The sequence below is a fragment of the Anopheles maculipalpis genome, chromosome 3RL, assembly GCF_943734695.1.
Source record: "Anopheles maculipalpis chromosome 3RL, idAnoMacuDA_375_x, whole genome shotgun sequence".
Classification (NCBI taxonomy): Eukaryota; Metazoa; Arthropoda; class Insecta; order Diptera; family Culicidae; genus Anopheles; species Anopheles maculipalpis.
The window spans coordinates 39045455-39067600 of record NC_064872.1 but is presented as its reverse complement, the minus strand read 5'-3'; the positions used below and the strand labels follow the sequence as shown (position 1 = coordinate 39067600).

Sequence of the window (22146 nt, the reverse complement as noted above, 5' to 3'; positions counted from 1 at the left end):
ATCGTTTATAGTTAAACGGGATCATCAAAAGGCATTTCTCGAGACGAAATACGGGGCAAAAGTAGGGTTCCTGTGTAAAATTTGAACTGTGTCTTCGAACTACAGGGGGGATGATAGAGCCTGATCAGTTTGTGGAATGTTTTTTTTTAATTCGGTCGAAACAAATGCAATTTTGAAAACCACCTACAACGAACTTACTACTAATTTACCGACAATTTCGTTCCATCAAATATTTGAGCAGAGCAGACGCTGAAAACTAGTATCCGTCTATTTAGCCTAGCCTAGGGATGAAATCCTTGTATTCGAAGCAGGATACAGGCGTTTTTTCTTTGCAAAATTCTAATGAGTCAGTCACAATGTTTCATGTTTCATCGTCTCTGTGATACGCTCGAATCAACTCGGATCCGCAATATGGAAACCTCGCGCTCGCTCGCTTCAATGATGAAACCGTTACCAACTGCTACATCTCATCGTATATTACCGCTTTGATTTACTACACCACGTGGTAGTATGGAGTATTAAACTACGCGTGAGCGTGACGATAAAAAAACGTATCCTCGTATCGTATCGAAAAAACAGTAGCTTTCGCAAGGGCAGTCAACATTACGACCAAAGCGTATAGGGGCCACACACGCCAATGTTCCTTCATAATACAAAAGTTAACCTGTTTATCTTCCCTTGTCGAATTTTGATATAATCATTATTTGTCCCCACTAGCACTCTTTTCCAGAACGTTTTAGCTCTCATTCACTGTGTCGTAGTATCTTGCAACAGCAAATTTTCAATAACATTTATCACAATATACAATATTTTACGAGCTATCCTCCTAGAAAAAAAAAACACGCCGCCAACCATCCTTACTTCGTGCGAAACACACAAAAACACGCACACACTGGATGATGGTGATGCCCTAAATTTTCACTGTTCCGAACAGTTTTATCCCCATCGGCCAAACCATTTGTTTCCATCACACTATTATGCGACTCTTGTACCACATTTATAAAATACGTTCTTCCTTTTTATTTGTTGAAGGAAGTAATACGAGTACACAGTACATCAATTAAATACGACACACATACACACTTCGTGCAACGCGCGTTAGCTTCCTTCGCTCGTTTCGTCCAGACACATTAAAATAGTTATGATGCTACTCGCTAATATTGATACCATTATCGGATGCATGAGCGATACTAACAGGTAGGTAGATCAGTTGTAGCTCTGATTTGTAGATTGCGGCACCTTTTCAAGGTGCACACACACGCATGAATTTGATAGCTTTCAGTTGAGTAGATGAGGAGTTATAGTACTTTGAGAGGAGTGAAACTTCTGATATAATGCAAAGCATGGATAAAAACGAATTTGTTGGACTGATCCTTCATTGATTCTTGATCGATAAAAACACTGTTCAAACCAAACGATTCTAAGTCTTACCCGGACTCTACACAGTCACCTACAAACATTAAGTAATTGTTTTGTCGGTTTAAAAGTGAGTGTAGCTAAACAGCTGCTACACAGGATGTTTCGTCAGTCAAATCCATTGTTCCATAAAATGGTGTTTGGATGACCATAAAAACATTGATGAAGATAGCAGAAGCTCTGTCGATATCTAAAGCTATGTCGATTTTTTGTATCTATACATGACTATGGACGATACAACAGAGAAAACAAACTATTTCCGATACGCAAACCAGAATAAAATGCTGGCTGGAAAGAAATTGAGGTCCAATGATGAAGTAATCACTAAAACAGAGGCCTATTTTAAGGCTAATGACAAATTATATCTTAAAAAATGGCTCCAAAAAGATAGTAGATTGCTGTCAAGCACTGTTTTGCTCCCGTAGGCATGTAAGATGAATAAACAAATTGAGTTTGGTCAATAAAAAAAGCCTTTTATCATGGGTAGGACTAAGACTTATCTGCCCACCTGTTAGTTGCACGTAACACTTGGTTTTCCTCGAGGTCAACATCAACCACGGAACAAGGATATCACGCACCGAAAAAAGACCTTACTATAGTTTACTAGCGCGGCAGGCAAATGGAGACAACAAAAAAGGGCCAAGTACAACAGCAACAAAATTAACGCGATTTAGCGTAAAGGAACGCCATACGGGGCGCATATAGTAGCTACGAGATGATGAAGATGTTGACTTATTTCACTTAAGATTATACCTAGCGTAATTAAAGGAAATATGTGTATAGTGTATATATTCGAAAACTGGACAGTTGTGTGCATGCCTTGTTTCGCACTGTCCTTTTCAGCGTACGGAGCAAGCTTTGCTTGCCTTCATCCTGCTCCATTCTTAAATAGTAACGTTCACCTGAAGCTTCTTCCAACAAACTGTATGAACCATCCTCGGTACTGCACTCTCGTGTGTTTCTTTTTTTTTCCTGCCAGCTGGCAGGGATATGATGGTGGGGTGTTTAGTATAATTTGTGCTCCCTCCGATATTTTAGAAGCGAATCATTTCTCCTCGCTTCATCATGGTTTTCTTGAGTACAACCACAATCCCTTCGAACACTGTGCATAGCGCACGTACCGCGCTGTTCCTAAACACATGGCTCTACATAACCACAACGTTCGCTTCTCAGATGTCGTCTTGTTGCCATCGGTTGTTATTAACAACTCTCCGTATACATGCAGCGACCCAAGCCGACAAACATTTCCCTCCATGCTGCTGCTGCTGCTGCTGCTGTTGTTAATGATTCCAGTTCAAATCATTTAACCTAGGCGCGGATCGGATGTTGGTGTTTCGGTTGGAAATTCAACCTTTGGCTTCGAGTAGAATAGCGACAGGAACAGCTTCAGCACCGCCATTATTACTCCGCGCACCGAGGGCGTTGATGGAAGGGCGGCAAACAGCAGCCCCCACCGTGCACGGCCATAGCTAAGCAGCTGGCTTAGCTCGGACGCAGGTAGCAGCGGTAGTGCACCGATCGAAGAGCGTGGTGGCAGTGAATCTTAAATGTCCACCGATCCGGTCCGCTTCGCCACTAGCAAATCGTTGTGCGACATCACGATGCCACCGATCAGCGACACTAGCGCTCGGTCCAGCCAGGTGACCGGGTTCGGATATACGAGCCCACCCTCATAGAAGCCCAGGTGGCCACCGTTTGCAAGCTCGATGTAAAGCGATTGGTTGTGGGTTGCTGCCATTGGACGAAAGAAGGATTATTTTTCGAAATTAAATTTAACTTGAAATTGTCAGAGCTGAAACGAAAGAGTGGACCTGCCAGTCCCACCTACTCACAGGCAAATTGTTTCACCGGTTCGAGTAAATTATCCGGCACCAACGGGTCATCCCGTGCGTTAACAAACACCATCGGTCGTTTGATGTTGGCTAGATAGTTGAGCGACGAGCTCCAGCTATACATATCCTTTACCGTTGGGAACTGATGCACCCGTCGCGTGTACGCTTCGTCCAGCTCAGGTAGCGTAGCGGCAGCTGCAATGTCGCGCTCGTTCAGCTGATACCGCTGCTTGATATCGTCGGACAGCAGTACGTGCCGGTGCTTCATGATGATGCTCTTCACGTTCTCGGTCAGCACGTACAGGTAGAAGCGGTGGAAGTTTTGCCACTTCAGCAACCATTGGGTGGCACTGTAAAATAAGAAGCACCGAATAAGAATTATAAATCGACCATCATATCATCAGAAGAAAAAAAAAAACGCCAAAGCTGTGTCAGCTTCCTGAGAGCTATATCTACTTACACCACCGCATTATAACCCTGGCAGATCGAAACGCCACCGATGATGTTGGTCGAACGCTTTGCTTCACCAAGATACTTGGAGATGAGGTTGCCACCGAGCGAAAACCCGACCGACACAATGTTTGTCGTGGGGTACTTCTTTAGCAGGCTATTTATCATTGCGGAGTAGTCATCCGTGTGTCCTGAAAGGCGCAAAAAAAAATTGCATAGTTTCGGTACCACGTGTTTCATGAGCGTGTAAACAAAAAAAGGCAGACGACGCTGAAGGGCTCTCTTACCATACGTGAATATACGGCTCGATGTCACCTGCACACTGTCGAGGACACCGATATGATTCAGCACCGCACACCGGTACCCGTGGCACTGGGCGTAGTGAACAAACGTACGGATGTACACCGATTCGGACGAGTTGCCAATTCCTGGACAGATGGCAACGGTGATATCATCTGCGGAGGAATAAGGGAAATGATGAAGAAGTTATTAATAAGCGTCAGTGCAGAGACAGGGATGCCGCCAGGTGCATTTAAACTTGTACGCTTGATCTGTTCAGCGGTGTTCGCCGTAACACTTACCTTCGACGGTCGTAATTAGCGGCTGGTACAGATCGTACGTTAGTGTGGAACCATCCGTCAGCGCTAGGTAGACACGTTCGCCTAAAGGCCACGGACATTTGACGCGCCCCACAATACTGTGAATTATTGTCTGGATGTGTCCGCTAAAGCCCCACAGCCGAGTCGGAATGTACCTATGGTGAAGTTAATGGGAGGAAAAATGGGGGCGAAGTAGAAACATTAGTATCCTTCCAACATAAAATTCACGTTTTCCGCCAGAACACGAACGTGCTGTGCTGGGTTTCGGGTTATACGATCGGAATGAATCGATAAGGACCGTCACAACACGCGCAATGGTTGTAGGAGGTGCCAGCTTGTGGGAATCGAATAGAGGTTAAAAGGTGCACACAACAGCACTCACAATGTAACATATACACAGCACCTCCATAATGGCGATGGCGTTCCGAACTTAGCGATAAGAAACTTCATCTTTTGCCGTTTCTTATTTCCAAAGAAGGTCAAAGGTTACGTTCGAACCCAAGGTTTCCGAAGGATTCGCCGTGCAGTGGAAAATGTTTCAGCTTCCGGTTTTGCAATTTGATGTATGGGATATACAGCTGTACAAGTGACGAGGTAGAAGCGCAAGCACCAAAGCTGAATCCTTTCCATCGGTATCGCTTGGCAAATCAGCGCACGAAACGTTCCATCGCTTGTTTCGACGAACGCGTTGTTCGATAAATCAGTGACAACGAGTACACAAACTGCCCGGACTAGACTGATTGGGTGGATGTTTCTTTGAAACGGTGAGATGCGTGTGTTCCGCTGGTTGCACGCAATTTGTTACTGGATACCGAAGGATTAGATTAACCAGTACTGGGGGGGTATGGTACCTGACACGTGCACACGTGTCGGAGGCGTTGGTGTGAAATGTGTACCAAGGGTGAAGAATATCGGTGCCGCTCGTTTGCCATCGCAGGATCGATGTACCAGACAGGACTACAAATCCTAACTAACATGCACTTGCAGTCATCCGAGAGAGTCTGGCCCAAGTGCTCAATTAGGATGGCAATGTACATAGCTATGCATCACGATTTGTTTGATCTCAGGCATGCAATTTGTCCATATATTTACGGATATTTATGATGAAAAGGATGTTCGATTAATGTTAAAAACATAAAATATTATGACTTAAACTTATAAAGTAAACACCTTATGGCATGCTGTGAGTCTATTCATATTGAAATCACTCTACTCAAGTAGAGCAACCTTCCACTAAACTCTGATCTAATCTTCAAAAACTGTTTCACGGGCACAAGTTTTTCCCATTCCTATAACCCATTCCGTAGCACAATTTTCCGCGATGACCATTTTCCTGGAAACTTTTACAAAACAATGGAGAAAAGCCGCTCCGCACGCCGCCCAATGATCATGATGAAACCTTTTCGTTGGAAAAAAGTGTCGATACGAACAATAACTTCCCTCGAGATGAAGCGTCGTAACGCGTTTCTTCGCGGGAACAGAGGGCAGGAAGGTTTCGTGTGACCGGGTCAGGAACACCCAAAGGAGATCTAAAGTTTGCCCGTTACAGCAGCTGCTTACAATCGATTCCACACTACTGGCAGGTTATAATTTTCCCCCAGGTTAGCAATTTGCTCCCTGGTGCTATCGAGTCGCAGTGCGTGATTGTGTTTCGTTTCACAGGAAGTGGAACAATTTTATCATTTCACTTGGCGTGCGGCGCCAATGGTTTCGAATGGCGTGGTCAGCATGAGAAGCGGATGGAGGTTTAACGACGGGTGTAGTGGAGGTGGCTTCTGGTGTTACTGTAGGCGGTATCTACTAGTGGCGCATTAGTACGAAAGGACACACTAATTGAAGGGTTGACATTGTCTCGACTACTGAAAGGCGTACATATGGGAGAATGTTTAACTTAAAATGTGAGCTGTTTAGTAAAGGCTTCTCCACAATATGAGTCACAAATTTTGTACTCTAAAATTATACACAATATTATATGAAGCACACATTGAATAGCCTTTACTTCGTTCGGGGGGAATGTAGGTCAAGGTTGTGTTTGTGGAACAACTTATTGTGACGTTTGCTCTCTGATGCTCCGTTCTGCGTCGTCTCAAGGATAATCTCATATGAAATTTATTACGAGCTGCAAATGGTGAACACAGATTTCACATGATGCACAAAGAAAGGATTGTTATCTTCATGGGTCCTGCACTGCGGTAGTATTAAACGTGTAAACAAACAGCCACACACCAGACATTTATCGAAATTATACTTAAAACACTTTTATTTATGAATCTAAAATTGAATGTTCCAGATACCACACTTCAATGCTTTATATTATTCAATAGCACTCAATTTACACCTCCACACGTATTGCGATTGTGTTATACGATCTTTTTGTAATAAAAATCTCCTCACCCGCCGCTCAAATCGATGCGGAGAGCTTTTCGATGCATGCATTATGAAGCACCGAAAAGTGTTGCTTTCCGTCTAACTTTTTTTTTTTTTTTTGCACCGAAACATACATAATAAATTGATCGGAATTTGTTGTCGGTTGTCTGACACCGAGAATAAATTACGATGGCACGTGTGGGGAGGAAGAGAGAGAGGGAGAGTGAGGAATGATTTATCTTATTACCGACGGTCCTTAACGCCATACAGAAAAGGATCATCTTTCAAAAGGAGCAGCAGCAGCCAGCAGACGATGTGTGTCCCGATTCCAAAATCAATCGCGAATGACATTCTGCCGATGTGTGAAGTCGCACGTTCAAACGTTGAAACGAAGGAAGGGTGGGCGAATGATAAAGCGATCCATGTTCCATTAACACGTTCCGCTCGACCGGTACACCCGCGCATTATGGTAAGTGATTTTATAAATGTAAAATGACATTCATTTCATTACATGGATGACATTTTTGCTCATCTGGTATTGTCAATTCTTTTACATTTAAAGCGAAAGTAGCAAAAACGAATCTATTAATTATCGCCACGAAAGCTACATTCGCTGCATCCCTTTAAAAGCGATCAGATTAGCGACTAATTTGATGTATGAAAGTAACCGACGGATCATGTTTGTCGCACAACACAGAAAGCGTGGCGCTCGACACTGGATCGTAAAATTTAATAGAGCTCATGTTGCGCCTTGCACGAGCGCATAACATGGGGCCCGGGGTTTGGATCGAGAAGTTTAGAATAAGTTTCGGCGTCGACACGACACGGAACATTGTGCAGCTTTTTATATTGCTGTCCAGTCAAAACATCAGATGACTTTCGGACAAGATATGTCACCAAATCAGGAACAAGCTTGGACATCATTATTCAGTGTCCTACGGCGAAGAAACTTTTTGTTTTTTGTTGCCTGCTTGAAAACCGTGCCGGCTGAACTTCTGGGAAGGCACCGTAACGATGATATAAGGGATTTTGCGTGACCTTTAGAAAAGGGACGTACCCGTTTTAGCTTTATCCACTTTTTCAAATCAGCGGACAAATCCGCACTAAATCTAAGGATCCGCCCGGCTTTACCCACAATGTTCCGGGCGCATTCATTCATTTTTATTCCATTTGAAAGTCATCTCTGGTTGATAGAATTCTCGATTTGAGGAGGAAAAATGGTGTTGAACTGTTGCTGTTTTAGGGATTTTTCAGACCTTGATCTAGTGAAAAAGTTTGATTGAGGCATTAGCAAAACAGCACTGTTAGAGTTCCTAGTCCTGTATGCCACATGGATCCAAATACAACATTTTTGATTCGCAAATGAACCGAAACAAACGAATTTCCTCTTTCTTCCAACCTTTTTCCCAAGATGAAATACAAGCAACGGATGGTTGAAACTAATGGACAGTGAATTTGGTGCACTGATTTTATGCTTCCCGCTAATTGAGTCACGTTGATCAGTTGTTATTTTAATGTTGGTTATGAAAATATTCTTGCTTCTGGGGTAACGACAAAAAGTGTTTTGCCGGTAGCTTTTGCTGTCAATTAATTCATTAGGTATGCTTTTATTTACCCTCATTATTATGAGTGGTGTCAAGCGTTAAGGGTGAAGTCATTATTATGCTAAACAGCAGCATCCCTTGCGGCACATTGAGAGTGAAAGTAGAAGTAATAAAAATTGTGTTGTCCTAGCATTATAAAACTGGATTTAATACGTTTACACCAAATGTATTCGGAGAGTAGAACAGGACACTAAAGGGTTGATTGCGGTCAATTGTTAATATAACTATATAATAAAAAGGCTTTACATGACAGGACTGGGGTTTAAATCACACCAGGGACCATCCCACCGTAGTGAGGACTGACCATCCAACTTCGTGCTATCGGGATGACCTATTCAAATATCAAATGTTTTTAAAATAATGAGAAATTTGTAAAAAAAAGGATGTCTATCATTTCTATCACACGTTATATTATATTCAATATACATAAGTTCTAGAGATTAACATTCATTTTACTCATTGGTCACTCCACCACGGACAACTGCGCCATCAAACTTACTAATCACACTTCCATCTTTTCCGCCGAAGCAATAGCAATTCAACTAGCCGCCGACGAAGGACTACAGACTGACCGACCGAACTACATCTTCAGCGACAGTGCCAGTGTTCTGGCTGCCCTGGAACACGGCAACTCCAAAGACCCCCACATCCAGCTCCTAGACTTCATACCAGTATCCCCGAAAATCGTTTTCTGTTGGATTCCGGGTCATTCTGGAATCAACGGAAATGAGAAAGCCGACCAACTTGCCAACAATGGTCGGCTCCGTCCTGACGAACCATACAACACCCTTTCACGCCGTGTTGCCATCCGCTTCACCATCATCTCCCAACACTGAAACTCCACATGGCACAACGTAGACCTCAGCAACAAACTCCGTCCTATCAAGCACAACACCTCTTCATGGGAAGCTTTCGAATCCAGCCACATCCAACGAGTCCTTTCCCACCTTCGTATAGGTCATACCCGCCTTACGCACTCCTACCTCCTAGAATAATGCAGTCCTCCATTCTGCAGCTTGTGTGGTGTTGACATCACCGTCCGTCACATCCTCACCGATTGCCAATCAATAGTTTAAAATTATACTATAACTTATGCCATAATCGCAATAGTTTTCCATAATATTTAAACCACCAATACGATAGTTTTGTATTAGATTTATCCATTTTTTTTATACAGTAGAGAGGCGAATGTAGTCTCTGAGACTCAAAGCCTCTATAAATAAACGAGAAAAAAAAAATTGGTCCCTCCAGATTCCAGCTAAATTTTCATGAAAAGTACGAAAGAACTTCATTACGTTGTTATTGTCTGCTGCTGAAATTGTTTTGAAAGAAGAAAAACACGTCGACTGTTAAAGACATTTTGAAAACGGAAAAACATCATGCATTGACTAGAACAATTGCTGTATTAATCAAGGTCGTTCAATCATTGCGCCATCAAAGGAGAAAACTCGTTTATCACACATCCATTACCATCTGCTAACCACCACAATACCTTCCTCCTTCTTTTGGGCTACTCTGGGGAATGTTATTTCGACGAAACGTCGGTTCAATTTACTAGAATCTATTCGACATTCTTCGACTTGGCTCTCAATTGCTGCAGGATAGAACAATCCTGTGGTAAGGATGCGAGTAAGAGGAACTCAATTTACCTTCGGGCTAGGTTGTTAAAACAAAATAAAGCCACAACAAACACTCACATGTAATTGAACGCTAGCATACACACCACGGGGGATATTGACGGGCAACGGATTTATCCTAAACGGGAGCACGATTTGCTCCAGAGGGATCATTGTATCGTTGGGATCGAATCAGGCCAATGTTAGCCAAAAATTTCCAACGTACACATAATATTAACACTGTGCTGGGGAGGCTTCAATGCTTTTGCAATGCTCTTGTCCTTACCCGCAAAATCACAATATCGACCTGAAGCCTTTGCAGCCTCGTGACGGATGGGTGTTTTACGCTTCATAACCTGCGGCAGAAAAGTGATTGTTGTGGCATTAGCAGCCATAGCATGGGGTTAAATCCTGCCGGTTACATAAAATGGGCACGGGTACCAAAATCGCAGGCTTGCCAAACTTCAATTTCCGTTTGTTGACCGCCCGATCGGAAGGTGATTTTGCTCCATTTCTATGTTAGGCGGTCAGTCTCTTTTTGTGTGTGATAAATCGGACAGATTTACTTGTTGAACGCGTAAATACAGGGACGGTATTGTGAAGCGTAACGAAATAAAACGCATGATTTATGCTTCCTTTTTTGGGGGTGAACTCAGACGAGCGCGGAGTGTAGAGCGCTTTGTCGAGACCTATAAATTTATGGTATGCTTAGTGTCATCAGCCTGCAGAAGCCCTTAGACAAAGCCATACAGACATAGCCAAGAATGGTAGGACAACGACTATAGGACCGTAGCTATAGTGGCCAGATAGAATGCTTGGCTTCCAGAATTGTAGGCAATTCATTGCAGGAGACGCAGTTTCGTGTATAGTTTATTGCGAGCTCGTTCGAAACCATCCGACACTGGATTAGGTACGTATCCTTAAGAAAAGGTTCACGCCGGTTCATTAAATACCAACCGATGCAGGATTATGCCGGACTGGTGTGCCGAAAGCACGGAATGCTGCAAAACCTTTCCAGTTGGCCACCATCACGGACGCCAACGTGCACAAATTGTTTGGTTCTGTGATGCTGGCCTCTCGAAAGCGAATGAAAATGTCTTACCTTAACACAGGGATTGATTAAAGGAATTTGCTTGCGAAGGAAGCTTGTGCCCTACCGGATAAAGTGAGTGAGTGACGTTTAATTAAATATATTCAACTAGTAATGGCACGTAAAACAGAGAAGATTGTGTTGACAAATCAAATCAGCTTTCCACTGGTTTAATGTATTATTTAATGAAAAGAGAAAAAGCTTTGTATTTCAAATATAAAATTATAGTTGCATAAATATATATTTAAACGATGTCGTCGTAAAACACTGCAAAGTGTGCCAAAGAAACTAACCACAGCCGGCGACGGTTGGTCCAAAAATACAACCCTTTTCCTTCCATAGATAATGTGGATTAACTAACATAATCGGTTGAATGACCGACCACGTGTTAAAACTACATAAAATTGAAGAAAAAAAACTCAACCTCGTTGCGCATTTTTTCTCAGCATTACACAACACACGATCGCCACCTCTTACGCGAAGAAAGCAGGCAAAGGAAGTTAAGCATAAACCGTACCGCTAGGCAACGGGACAAACAGCGCAAGAAGCAAAAACACAAAGCTTAAATGAAAATGAGAGAAAACGGCACATGAGCTAAAGGAAATGAAAGATTGCTCACCAACGAAAGCAAAGAAACAGGAAAAGGAATGAAATTTTGCGATGCTAAAACACAATTGCCAACATTGCAAGCGACGAAAAATGAAGAGCACGCGGCGCATGAGAAACACGAGCGGGCAAAACACAATGTTTTGCCATCGGCCAGACCAGCCGAACAACATGATAGACGTGGATATAAAGAAAAGCACATTGTGTGCATGTGTAATCCCTTCTGTAATGCATTGCACAGGTGCATCATTGTAATGCACGTGTTAATGTGCACAGATGACTTGAGGTGAACAAATGGTGCCTGAAACGTACCGCTCACTTCCATCATGTGAAAGACACACTAACGAAAGCATATCATAGACAGCAGTGCAAATGATACTCCATGAATGAATGCAGAAGAAAAAGGCCGTTTTACCTAGGTTACATCATCTGGAAAAAATTAACCACTTTATGTAACAAGTAAGGAAGACGGATAAAGGTACAAAAACAGATTAAAGAAACTTTCGATTTATTTTAATTTACAAATTAAAAAATACTTACAAATATAAAGCAAAACATTTAATAGAAGTACAAAACAAAACATTAATAACAATCACATAACAGAAGGTGATTACACCATCCTTCCGGAATTGATTCGTTATTGTTCGTTATCAAGATGATAGTCAATACAAGCATGGTCTTAAGTTTGTTAAGCAGATTGCAAAATTATTGACGAAGCCGGATGGAGCATGAAGCACCGAATAAAATGACAACCATTTTTAATTTTTGACGGAAATAGCCATTGTTGCAGTAACAAAAAAAGAATAATAAGAACGATTTGAACAATTATTTAAACAGTAATGATTAAAATAAAGAGTTAGCAAATAGTATCAATAGACACTTTCTAACACAGGTCATTCGTTATCAAAATGGTCCAGCCAGCCAGACGGCATGATAAGACTTCACTTGATTTAATGGCCATATTTTATCACCTTCAAGACATTAACGATTATCGCAATCAGACGAACATCGCAAGTCCCAGAACATTGTCGGCAAATACGCGTAACCTAGACAGAAAATCCGGTTATTTCCAATTAAACTTTTTTGGCAGCGGCGTGGTACGCTTATCTGCTCACAACGTGCCGAAAAACGCCACGCTGAGGAACGACGAGAGCTACCCAAGTACGTAGCAAGTAAAATCACGCCACTGATAACACGATCTTAACCGGATTTAGAAGTTTCCCACCCATATTTCGTAGCTTTAATTGACGGTAGCAAAATGAAGAAACAAAACGAAGCAGAAAGGGAGCGAGCCGTATCGACGCGCTTGCTGCAAAAGACACATTATCCATGCTAAAGACACACATTAAGTCACCTCGAAGCCGATTACGGATGGTTAATGATGATGATGATGTTGCTGATGATAAGCAAACGGAAGCCTTTCGAGCTAATGACCAATAGCATTAAAAACGAACGACTAGCTCCAGTAATCGATTTGGATTGAATGAAGTTCGGGTAAAGTTTTCTCCAAGGAAAACGCTTGATCGCTTCATTTCGTCCCGTGTTTACTTTTTATAACGTTTTGTTTGAACGAATGCCAACTTAGCAGATGGCGATTGTTTGCATTTGATTTGCTTTTATTGGACGAGTGCACGATGCGTAGGCTCGGTGAGTACTGTGCCTATCTTTGCAAAATTTCATTTTTTTAAGCACAAATGGCTGGACCATAGTGCTGATTTTCCATTTTATTATTCTGTTCCAAATAGAATATTACACTGGAGACTGGACTGTGCTAACTTCCGGGCCATCACAGTCCTGAATGTTGCCTATAAGATCCTGTCCCGAATATTCTCCTGCAGACTGGAGCCCCTTTCTACAGATTTCGTCGGAAGCTACCAAGCTGGATTTGTTGGAGGCAAATCGACAACCGACCAAATCTTCACTCTACGGCAGATCCTCCAAAAATGCCGGGAGCACCAGATCCCTATGCTCCACCTTTTCATTGACTTCAATGCGGGCAAGGAGACGGACTCTCCTTTTTGTTGTTCAACATCGCTCTGGAGGGTGTCATGCGAAGCGTGGGCTTCGACATCCGGGGTACGATATTCACCCGATCTCTTCAATTCACTGGCTTCGCGGATGACATCGACATCATCGGACGGACAACTGTGGCGGTTTGCGAGGCGTACACCCGACTGAAACGCGAGGCCAATAGAATTGGATTGAGGATCAATCCCAGGACGACAAAACACCTGCTTGCCGGAGACTCTGACCGTGATAGAGCCCGACTCGGAAGCAGAGTATCAGTTGATGGAGTTCTGCTACCTTGGTAATAACTTCGGACAACAACGTAAGCAGCGAAATCCGTAGTGGGCACGATTCAGGGGAATCGTGCCCACTACGGACTCCACAAACTCCTGCGATCCAGAAGACTCCAACAACACACGAAATGTACGATTTACCGCAACTTGATACGTCCGGTAGTCCTCTACGGGTACGAGTCTTGGACTGTGCTGACGGAGGACGCCAATGCACTCGCCATTTTCGAACGGCGGGTGCTGAGCTGTTTGGCGGTGCTGATATCCTGACAGTAGTCCAAGCCGGAAGGATACGTTGGCTGGGAGATGCCGGACTCATGTCCCACCAAGAAGGTGCTCGTCAGCAACCCGTTCGCCACGAGGCGTAAAGGAGCACAGCGAGCTTGTTGGCTGGATCAAGTGGAGTGGAATGGAAAAACTGCAGCCCTAGACCGAGTTTCCTGGAAACTAATTGGAGACCTGGCCATATCGACACGACGTACTCAATCCTGAGCAGGCCAAGAAGAAGAATGAATGATGAATTAAGGTAACAAGAATTATTATATATTTCAGTGAATTAATTTGACAAAAATGACCAAGCTTATTGCTTGCCTGACCTTTAAACATTATTTTAATGTACGAAACATTGATTAAAGATAGTATTTTAAAACTGCAAAATATGCTTGCATTAGTTTGAAGAGACTTTATGTCATTTATAATTCATTCGTCTCTTGAAACTTCGGCTGATCGACTTTAATATATTTTTCTCGACACATAAATGACGCGTTTAGTGAACATTCTTTTTTATTGCATTACGAATCGGAACAGTTTTCTCTCCTCAAGCATGTAGGTCACATAACTGAAGCATAACCAACAAAAAAAGAAGACTTCATGTAATTTTTTTTTCCTTTCCACAAACGCCTTCTGTAAAATCATTGCGACAGTCACGCCATCACAATATGGAGCAGCTCATCATGCAAACATTTATCATGAGATATTTTCACGTGTTTTTGATTGTTTTTTTTTTTTTTTGCATCGAACTATGCTTTGGTGTATGGCTAACAAAAACACCGCCAACAAAAGATGAAAGACTATGGTTTGAGCTATGTTTGGACAGAGTCCAAAAATGTTCAGTATTTGTCGTGTATGCATTCTACACGATCTTTTTCTCCCTTTTCACTAGGCTGCACCATCTATGATGTGCTTCGATGCATTTTTGTCGCGAGATGCATCCACCTCTACATTATACACTTCGTACATTGTACACTTCGGAAATGACCCAAATTTGATTTTTGGATCTTTTGGGGCATCATACAAAGGGTTCCAGGAAATCAGGAAAACAGCAGCTTCGCCAAAAAATTGTTCCAAATCACAAATAAACCAAATTGATGGTTTTGGGCTTCATTATTCACTAGAAATTGAAATTGAATTCAAGCAATTTTAATCGTGTTTTGATACGTTTGTAGCTGCTGTTAGAGCTCATATCAAAAGAGCATAAGAATGATCAGGCACGTTATTCCAGGCAGATCAACGGGTGGGAAAAATAATTTAAATTTAATTACTTCCAACACCCACACAAATCATAACAAGAAGCTCAGATGAAAGATGGTAGTTAAGATGATTTAAATTATTTACAATGATTGTTTTCTCTTTTCTTCCATCTTCCGACGACTTCTGAGTGCTAGTGTCCAAGTTGAAATCTTTTCAAAACATAATAAAGCGAACTTCTTCATATGAACGAACATCTTAGCGTGGTAGTGCATTAGTAACATGGTATGGACAGTCGACTGGACGTGAACAAAAGCATTTTTATCCTCTCGCCCAACATCCGGTGACATCCTACACTGTCTGTGCTACTATTGTGACCATGAGAACGCATAACCAACGCTGATTCTTTTCTGCACCAATGCACCCGAATGCAGGTGGAACAGTGCAGCTAACACATTTGCCGGTTTCAGATGAAAATGATACATTTTTCCCACCGGACGCAGAAAACTTGTCCGTCGTCTCAGTCTCGAGAGACTCTTAGAGCTCCCGGGTAAAAAAAAAAAACAAAACACGCCGCAGTTCAGGGACTCCTTTTTGCAGCCCGTTCAGATGTACAGAAGGAAACAGGAAATGAGTAACAAGTGCTGAACATATTTCGCTCCAGATACTTTTGCTTCCCTGCTTTTCTCCATTCTCAATTCTCAAGGTTCGCTTTTCCACACAAGAAAATGCTCCCTTTGTTTGTGCGATTCAAAGGTTAACGCGTGCTTCTTGCGATTCGGTAGGAAAATACAACTTATTTCTGACCTTTTTGCAGCGTCTTTTAGTGTAGGACTTTGGCGGGTTTCTTTCACAGAAATCATTGTGCTGTTGGTGTGTTTTTGTAGAATTTTACGCCCTCTTCACGAACATGGTACTCACGAAATCATATAAATACTTAATATTTTTGCAGCAACAATTGTGATTAAAAAAAAAACGAGCCCCGTGGAGAAGTTGTGTAGGAAACAGTGCCAAGAAAATAAATCACATCACATTTATAAAACCACAGCCGTGTGGAGATCATGGGGAAACGTTATTCCTCATGTGGAGTTTGCTATCCATGTACTCGACTCAATTAGGGCAAATTGAAAATGATTCAGCGATCCCGAGGCTTTTCACGTGTTCCACTAATCGAATCGGTTCCGTCTTTTGTCAGGAAAAGGAAATAGTACAATAGATTTGTGGAGCAGAAAAAAAAACGCAAAATAAGACATAATTGAAGCAAAATTGTACAGGGGTTATCTGCGGAACGTGACAACACTTGAGGAAACATTATTTTATTTCATTTCATTTCGTTAACACTAACGTATGACACACTAAATTGTTATTCAAGTAAGCTTCATCTCAAACAAAATAGAGGATAAGAAAAAATCAATGACACGACACGAAGCAATTGAAAGGTCAATTAAATTTTCCCTAAGAACCAGATTTACATCAGCCTGACAAGCGTAAAAGAAAGTTATCATTTTCCTGCCCATTTGCAGCAAGTACCGGGGCTCCTTTCCATCTTCAACAGTCCTAGATGATAAAGTGTGCTTCTTCAACACGTTCCCTAACGCTGGTGGATGGAAAGCAATAACCATGACCTTTGGACTTAGGCCACGAGAATGGAAAAACTTGCGCAATAAAACCGCGTAACTTCCAGCTCTGGCTTTTCGATGACCAACTGCAGACCGTACCCCGAGTACTGCATTACCGAAGTAATTAAGCACTTAACGGAAGGGACCGGAAGACAAAGTTCATCCTCGTTCCGGCGCACCGAGCAGGGCAAGGAGATAACGATTAAAGAAAATTATCTTCATATTTTCTTTCCTCGGAGAGCATTTTTCCCGCCTCAAGTTCGGGTCTGAAGCATTCAAGTGAATCGTGTGGGCGTTGGGTAGATTTCAAGGTAAATTATGTACAAGAAAGAGAAAAAAATCAATAACTGCGATAACAGAACGCCGTTTGATGACATCGGTCATTTGCAGCCAATCAACCGAATCTCGTTAGGCGCTCGCTTTTCTTGGAAGGGCAATGAGTTGAAAAAAAGAGAAATAAAAAACGGAAACCATTTACACAAAACGTTTTGCGATAGTCGAAAAAAAAAACACTCGCAATACGAATATTATTACCATCATGGAAAACCAAACACCGTTCAAGAAATAGCAAAAAACAAGAGTTAATTTTGTAAAAACTCTTTCCGTGTGTTTCGAGACACAATTTTCCCACGCAGGTTTCGTTATTTTTTCTCCATTTGTGCCATAATGATTAAATCATTCATTTTGCCAAGGAAAATTAAGAATTGTCGCTTCCAATACATCTATCAGGGTTCATCGGCTCAAAACTGTCGCCCATAATATCGCGCTTCAATGGATGGAAGATGTTTCTTTTTGCCCAGCTTTCATTCATCCGATAGAAAGTGAAAGAATTTCCATTTCACTTGAATATGCAAACCTTGACAAAAACCCACGTCGAACGACCGCCACTGTGCAACAATAAATTGGTCATTTGTTCAAGCAATCAGTTGTTTTTTTTTCTTCTTTTACAATGAGCAGCAGCTAGTCCGTCCCTGAGAATTCGCCTTTTCCCTAGCAGCAGCAGCAACAGCTCTCTTACATGCATCTCAATTTATTGAACACTTGAGCGGCTCTTTTTCGCCGGGCACATTTGTTGCAGCATCAGCGCGATCCGTTTCGCTTTCTACCCAGGCCAGGCGTGACGTCGATACCGAGCGAAAACCCACGATATCGTGAAACCGGAACCAAACCACGCGACCAAAGTAGTAGCGCTTAAAGTAGCCGAAGCATCATTATTATTATTATTATTGTCCGTTCCAGCATTTCAACACTTTACAATAGAGTTAAAAGTATTTTTTGTGTGATTGTACAAGTTGATACTCCTGCTTCGCGTCACATGGATCCTTTGTCCACGAATCAGTCCACTTGAAAATCTTATTTCATCCAACGGACAGCGGGCAAGCGAACAATCGGCAATGGAATGAAAGGACGCCGATAAAACCGTTGTACGAAAGCTTAACCGATGCGGGTGGTGATGTTAAATGAGCTGTAAAATATTAAATTTTCATTGAGCCAAAGAGCCAAAATCGCATATGTTTGCTTGGGACTCTTTAGGGATATTGATGTAGCAGCGAAAATATATTTCTTTTTTGCCATTACGGTCATTTTTGATTATTTATCTTTAATAAATGTACAATATCACATTAGCAAAGTGATTCATGCAATTACAAAAATGATGTTTAACAAAAAAAAAATATTTTTAAAAGTTTTGAGATTGAATAGTTATGTTTGCTCTTCTTATTGATTTAGCGACCATCTACTAAGGTCAAGCCGGTCATCGTTTGGTTTACTAGATTAGCTGATACCACGTCAGTAGACGGACCTCAATACGCGGGAAATATCCAGATGGGATTTGAACCCTGCCAAGTAAAGATCGGCGCCGCTGTCGCCTCGCATACGGCGAACGCGCATTTTTGAATAATTTGGTTTCTGCTCCCAAATTTCATCACAATGTAATGATTAAAAGCATATACATAAATAAAATATCTCCCAGCACGCACCTCGCCTCAGTTACACCTGGAGATCCTGGTGATTGACCACGTTCTTATCGATGGAAGGCACTTCTCCGATATTATCGAGCAAACGTCGACTCAGATCATTTCCTGGTTATGGTTAAGTTACGCCAAAAACTTTGCGTCGCCAATAAGCTGCGTTTTCAGCCAACACCAAGGCTCAACATAGATCGACTGAGGCATGCTGATGTGGCGAGGGACTTCGCAAATGCGTGGATCAAGCCATCAGCAACACAACCGAACGAACAATTGGCCGCGTGACACATAACCAGAGGAATGGTTTGATGATGAGGCGAGCACTATCCGAGAAGAACGCAACACGTACCCGCATGCTCCAGCGCGACTTTCGGCAGAACGTGGAACGCTACAGTCGTCTGAGGAGACAGCAGATCCGGCTCTTCCAGGACAAGAAGCGGAGTTTCGAAGAGTCAGACGAGCAACTCATGCAGCAGTTATCCCAGTCGGGGGAAACTCGCAAGTTCTACCCGACCCCGACGAAGTCATCAGTGCCATCAAACAGCTGAAATGCAACAAATCAGCTGGCAGCGATGGGCTGGTGGCCGAACTGTTCAAGATGGGTCCGCTGAGGATTTGGCCCGGAACTGACGAAATCGTAGCCGAACTGGTCAAAAACGGGAGTGTCTCTCTAGAAATGAAGTTCATCAACTTGTTACTGAGGAATGGGATAGCGAAACGATGCCTTGTGATTGGAATTTCGGCATCATCTATCCCATATACAAGAAGGGAGATATGTTGGACTGCAACAAGTACACGGGTATTACGGTGTTGAATACCCCCTACAAAATATTCTCCCTAATACCTCAGGATAAGCTTGTCCCATTCGTTGAGCAGATAGTTGGAAACTATCAAACAGGATTCCGAAACGGAAAATCTACCACTGACTAGATCTTCACCATGCGGCAAATCTTGGAGAAGATGGCTGAACAGCAGTTGAACACGTAACATCCATCTCTTCATATATTTCAAGGCCGCATATGATGGGATAGCCAGTGTAAAACTCTACGAGGCCCTGAGCTCTTTTGCAATCCCGGCCAAACTGATCAGGCTTGTTAGAATGACCATGACCAACATCATATGCCAGGTGAAGGTGAACGGAAAACTCTCAGGATCGTTTGCTACCACCAAAGGCCTACGTCAGGGAGATGGGCTCGGCTGTCTCCTATTCAACTTCGGGACTTCGGGAGACTTCGGGAACAATCTTCTATAAGTCAACCCAAATACTGGCGTACGCTGATGATATAGAAATCATTGGTCTGCGGCTCTCCTAGGTAACTGAGGCCTACCAAAGGATCGAGCAGACGGTAGGAAACCTCGGATTGCAGATTAACGAGGTAAAGACCAAATTGATGGTGGCACTACTAAAAAATCCGGAACTACGTGGGGGTGATGTACGGATAGGTGACCGCATATTTGAAGTCGTCCAAAACTTCACCTATATCGGGTCAAAAGTCAGCACCGAAAACAACATTGCGACGGAGTTGCGCGCTAAAATGCTGGCGGCCAGCCGATCATTCTACAGCCTGAGGAAACATCTCACCTCAAAAAACCTGACGCGGCGGTCGAAGCTGCGACTGTATCGTACCTTTATAGTCCCCGTACTCACATACGCCTCTGAGACATGGACCCTGTCCAAAACAGACGAAGTCCTCTTAGCCGCGTCCGAGAGGAAGATGACCCGTATGTGTGGAAGAACAATAGAGGAGCCACTACAACGACGAGCTGTACGAACTGTATGACGACCTCGCCAGGCTCTGATGGGCTGGCCATGTTATACGCATGGCACCGGGCGACCCAGCTCAGAAAGTCCTTTTAGGCCGTCCACACGGACAGAGGAGGCGTGTTAGGCCCAGATTGAGGTGGGAGGATGGCGTAGAATCATCCGCCATCAAGGCCGGAATAACGGATTGGTGGACGATGGCCTGCTGCGGCAGGCCAAGACCGCAAAGCGGTTGTAGCGCCTGAAAAGTAAGTAAGTAAGCTAGAGGTCAGAAAATCTACACTTGACTCTTGTTCTTCTTTGCTTTTACAACCTCCAAAGGTTTTGAGTTGTCGGCCATTGTTAGCTTCCTCTTTAGAATATTTTCTCTTAGCTGTATAGTAGTCAGTCCTGCCGACCATCGGTACCAAATGAACACAAACAATAAACATTATCAAGCTGGGTTTGCAGAGAGATGCAGCCATAATCAGAGAAAAAAGAAAACAATAGCAGGAGATCCTCAGGATAAAATACAGAATCTTTCAATAGAAAAACACTGAAAAAAGTCATCAACTCAAAAGGCGAGAAGTGGAGAACTGAAGCTTTATTATAAACGACAAGTTAGTAACGAATTTAACATATCTATGATGTGACGCAAAATAACAATGCTTAAGTATAAAGAGTTAACATCCAATCCTCTTTATGGATTTCTAATTCAGTTGCGAAGAATCGAAGTTAAAGTAGCTCTGATTCTTCCCAATTTTCATAAAGAAATTCGTTACTGATTTTACAAGTTTAAAACCATCCTTTAAGAGTGCGTAAACTGATTTGAATTACACAACAAAAAGTTCTTGCGACATACAATAAGTACATTGCGTCGGGAATTTGTTTCAATTTAAACTATCAGTATCATGTGGTGATATTCTACAAAAAGTAAAGACCGTCAAGTTAAGATCTCGTTTTAAATATACATATGGCAAGAACCGATGGCTTCATTCATTACTTAATTGAAATACAAAACCACTCAGCCGGCTTTGTGGCAACCGATGAACCTGTGAGAAGCAGTCGTTTTCTGTCGTTTAACAGCCGGCTACTGCATTTTGCCTGCACTGTCTGCCAAAAAACGAACGCCTGCCTTTAAAACGTGCTCCACCGATTTTGCTACCGCCGGGTGGCGTCAGGCTAAAGATGGTGCGAAAAGACGATGGTAGGTGTTTGCATGCTAAACTGGGCGCAAGAACACTCCCAAAACCGATGATTGTCAGTCTCTAACTGACTGGCGCTTCTTGCCGGGATCTGTCGAGACCTGTCGGGAAGTGTGTTTAAAGGAGAATTTAAAATTACCACGCTGTGACGATGCTTCGCTTAATTAGATTGCTGTAAGCTTTGAGAAACCTAATAGTCTTTGTTGTGCCCATTTACCCGGCGAGACAGCGCGTCAGACAAACGGAAGGTGTAGATTTTAATGAGCCCCC

The 22146-nt window shown here is 42.7% G+C and overlaps 2 protein-coding genes across 2 annotated transcripts in view; one reads left to right on the top strand and one right to left on the bottom strand.

The window, feature by feature from the left end:
• LOC126565137 (40-kDa huntingtin-associated protein) overlaps window positions 1-22146 on the top strand; it is a 342010-nt gene that overhangs the window by 35908 nt on the left and 283956 nt on the right. The window lies entirely within an intron of this gene.
• Window positions 2701-22146, bottom strand: part of LOC126564789 (abhydrolase domain-containing protein 2) — a 28313-nt gene continuing 8867 nt past the window's right edge. The window contains exons 2-6 of the mRNA XM_050221895.1: window positions 4280-4452; window positions 3986-4153; window positions 3709-3889; window positions 3249-3598; window positions 2701-3147 (exon numbers count right to left, since the gene is read on the bottom strand). Of these exons, the coding sequence (XP_050077852.1) occupies window positions 2960-3147; window positions 3249-3598; window positions 3709-3889; window positions 3986-4153; window positions 4280-4452 (1060 nt within the window). The 3' untranslated portion in view covers window positions 2701-2959. The remainder of the gene's footprint in view (window positions 3148-3248; window positions 3599-3708; window positions 3890-3985; window positions 4154-4279; window positions 4453-22146) is intronic.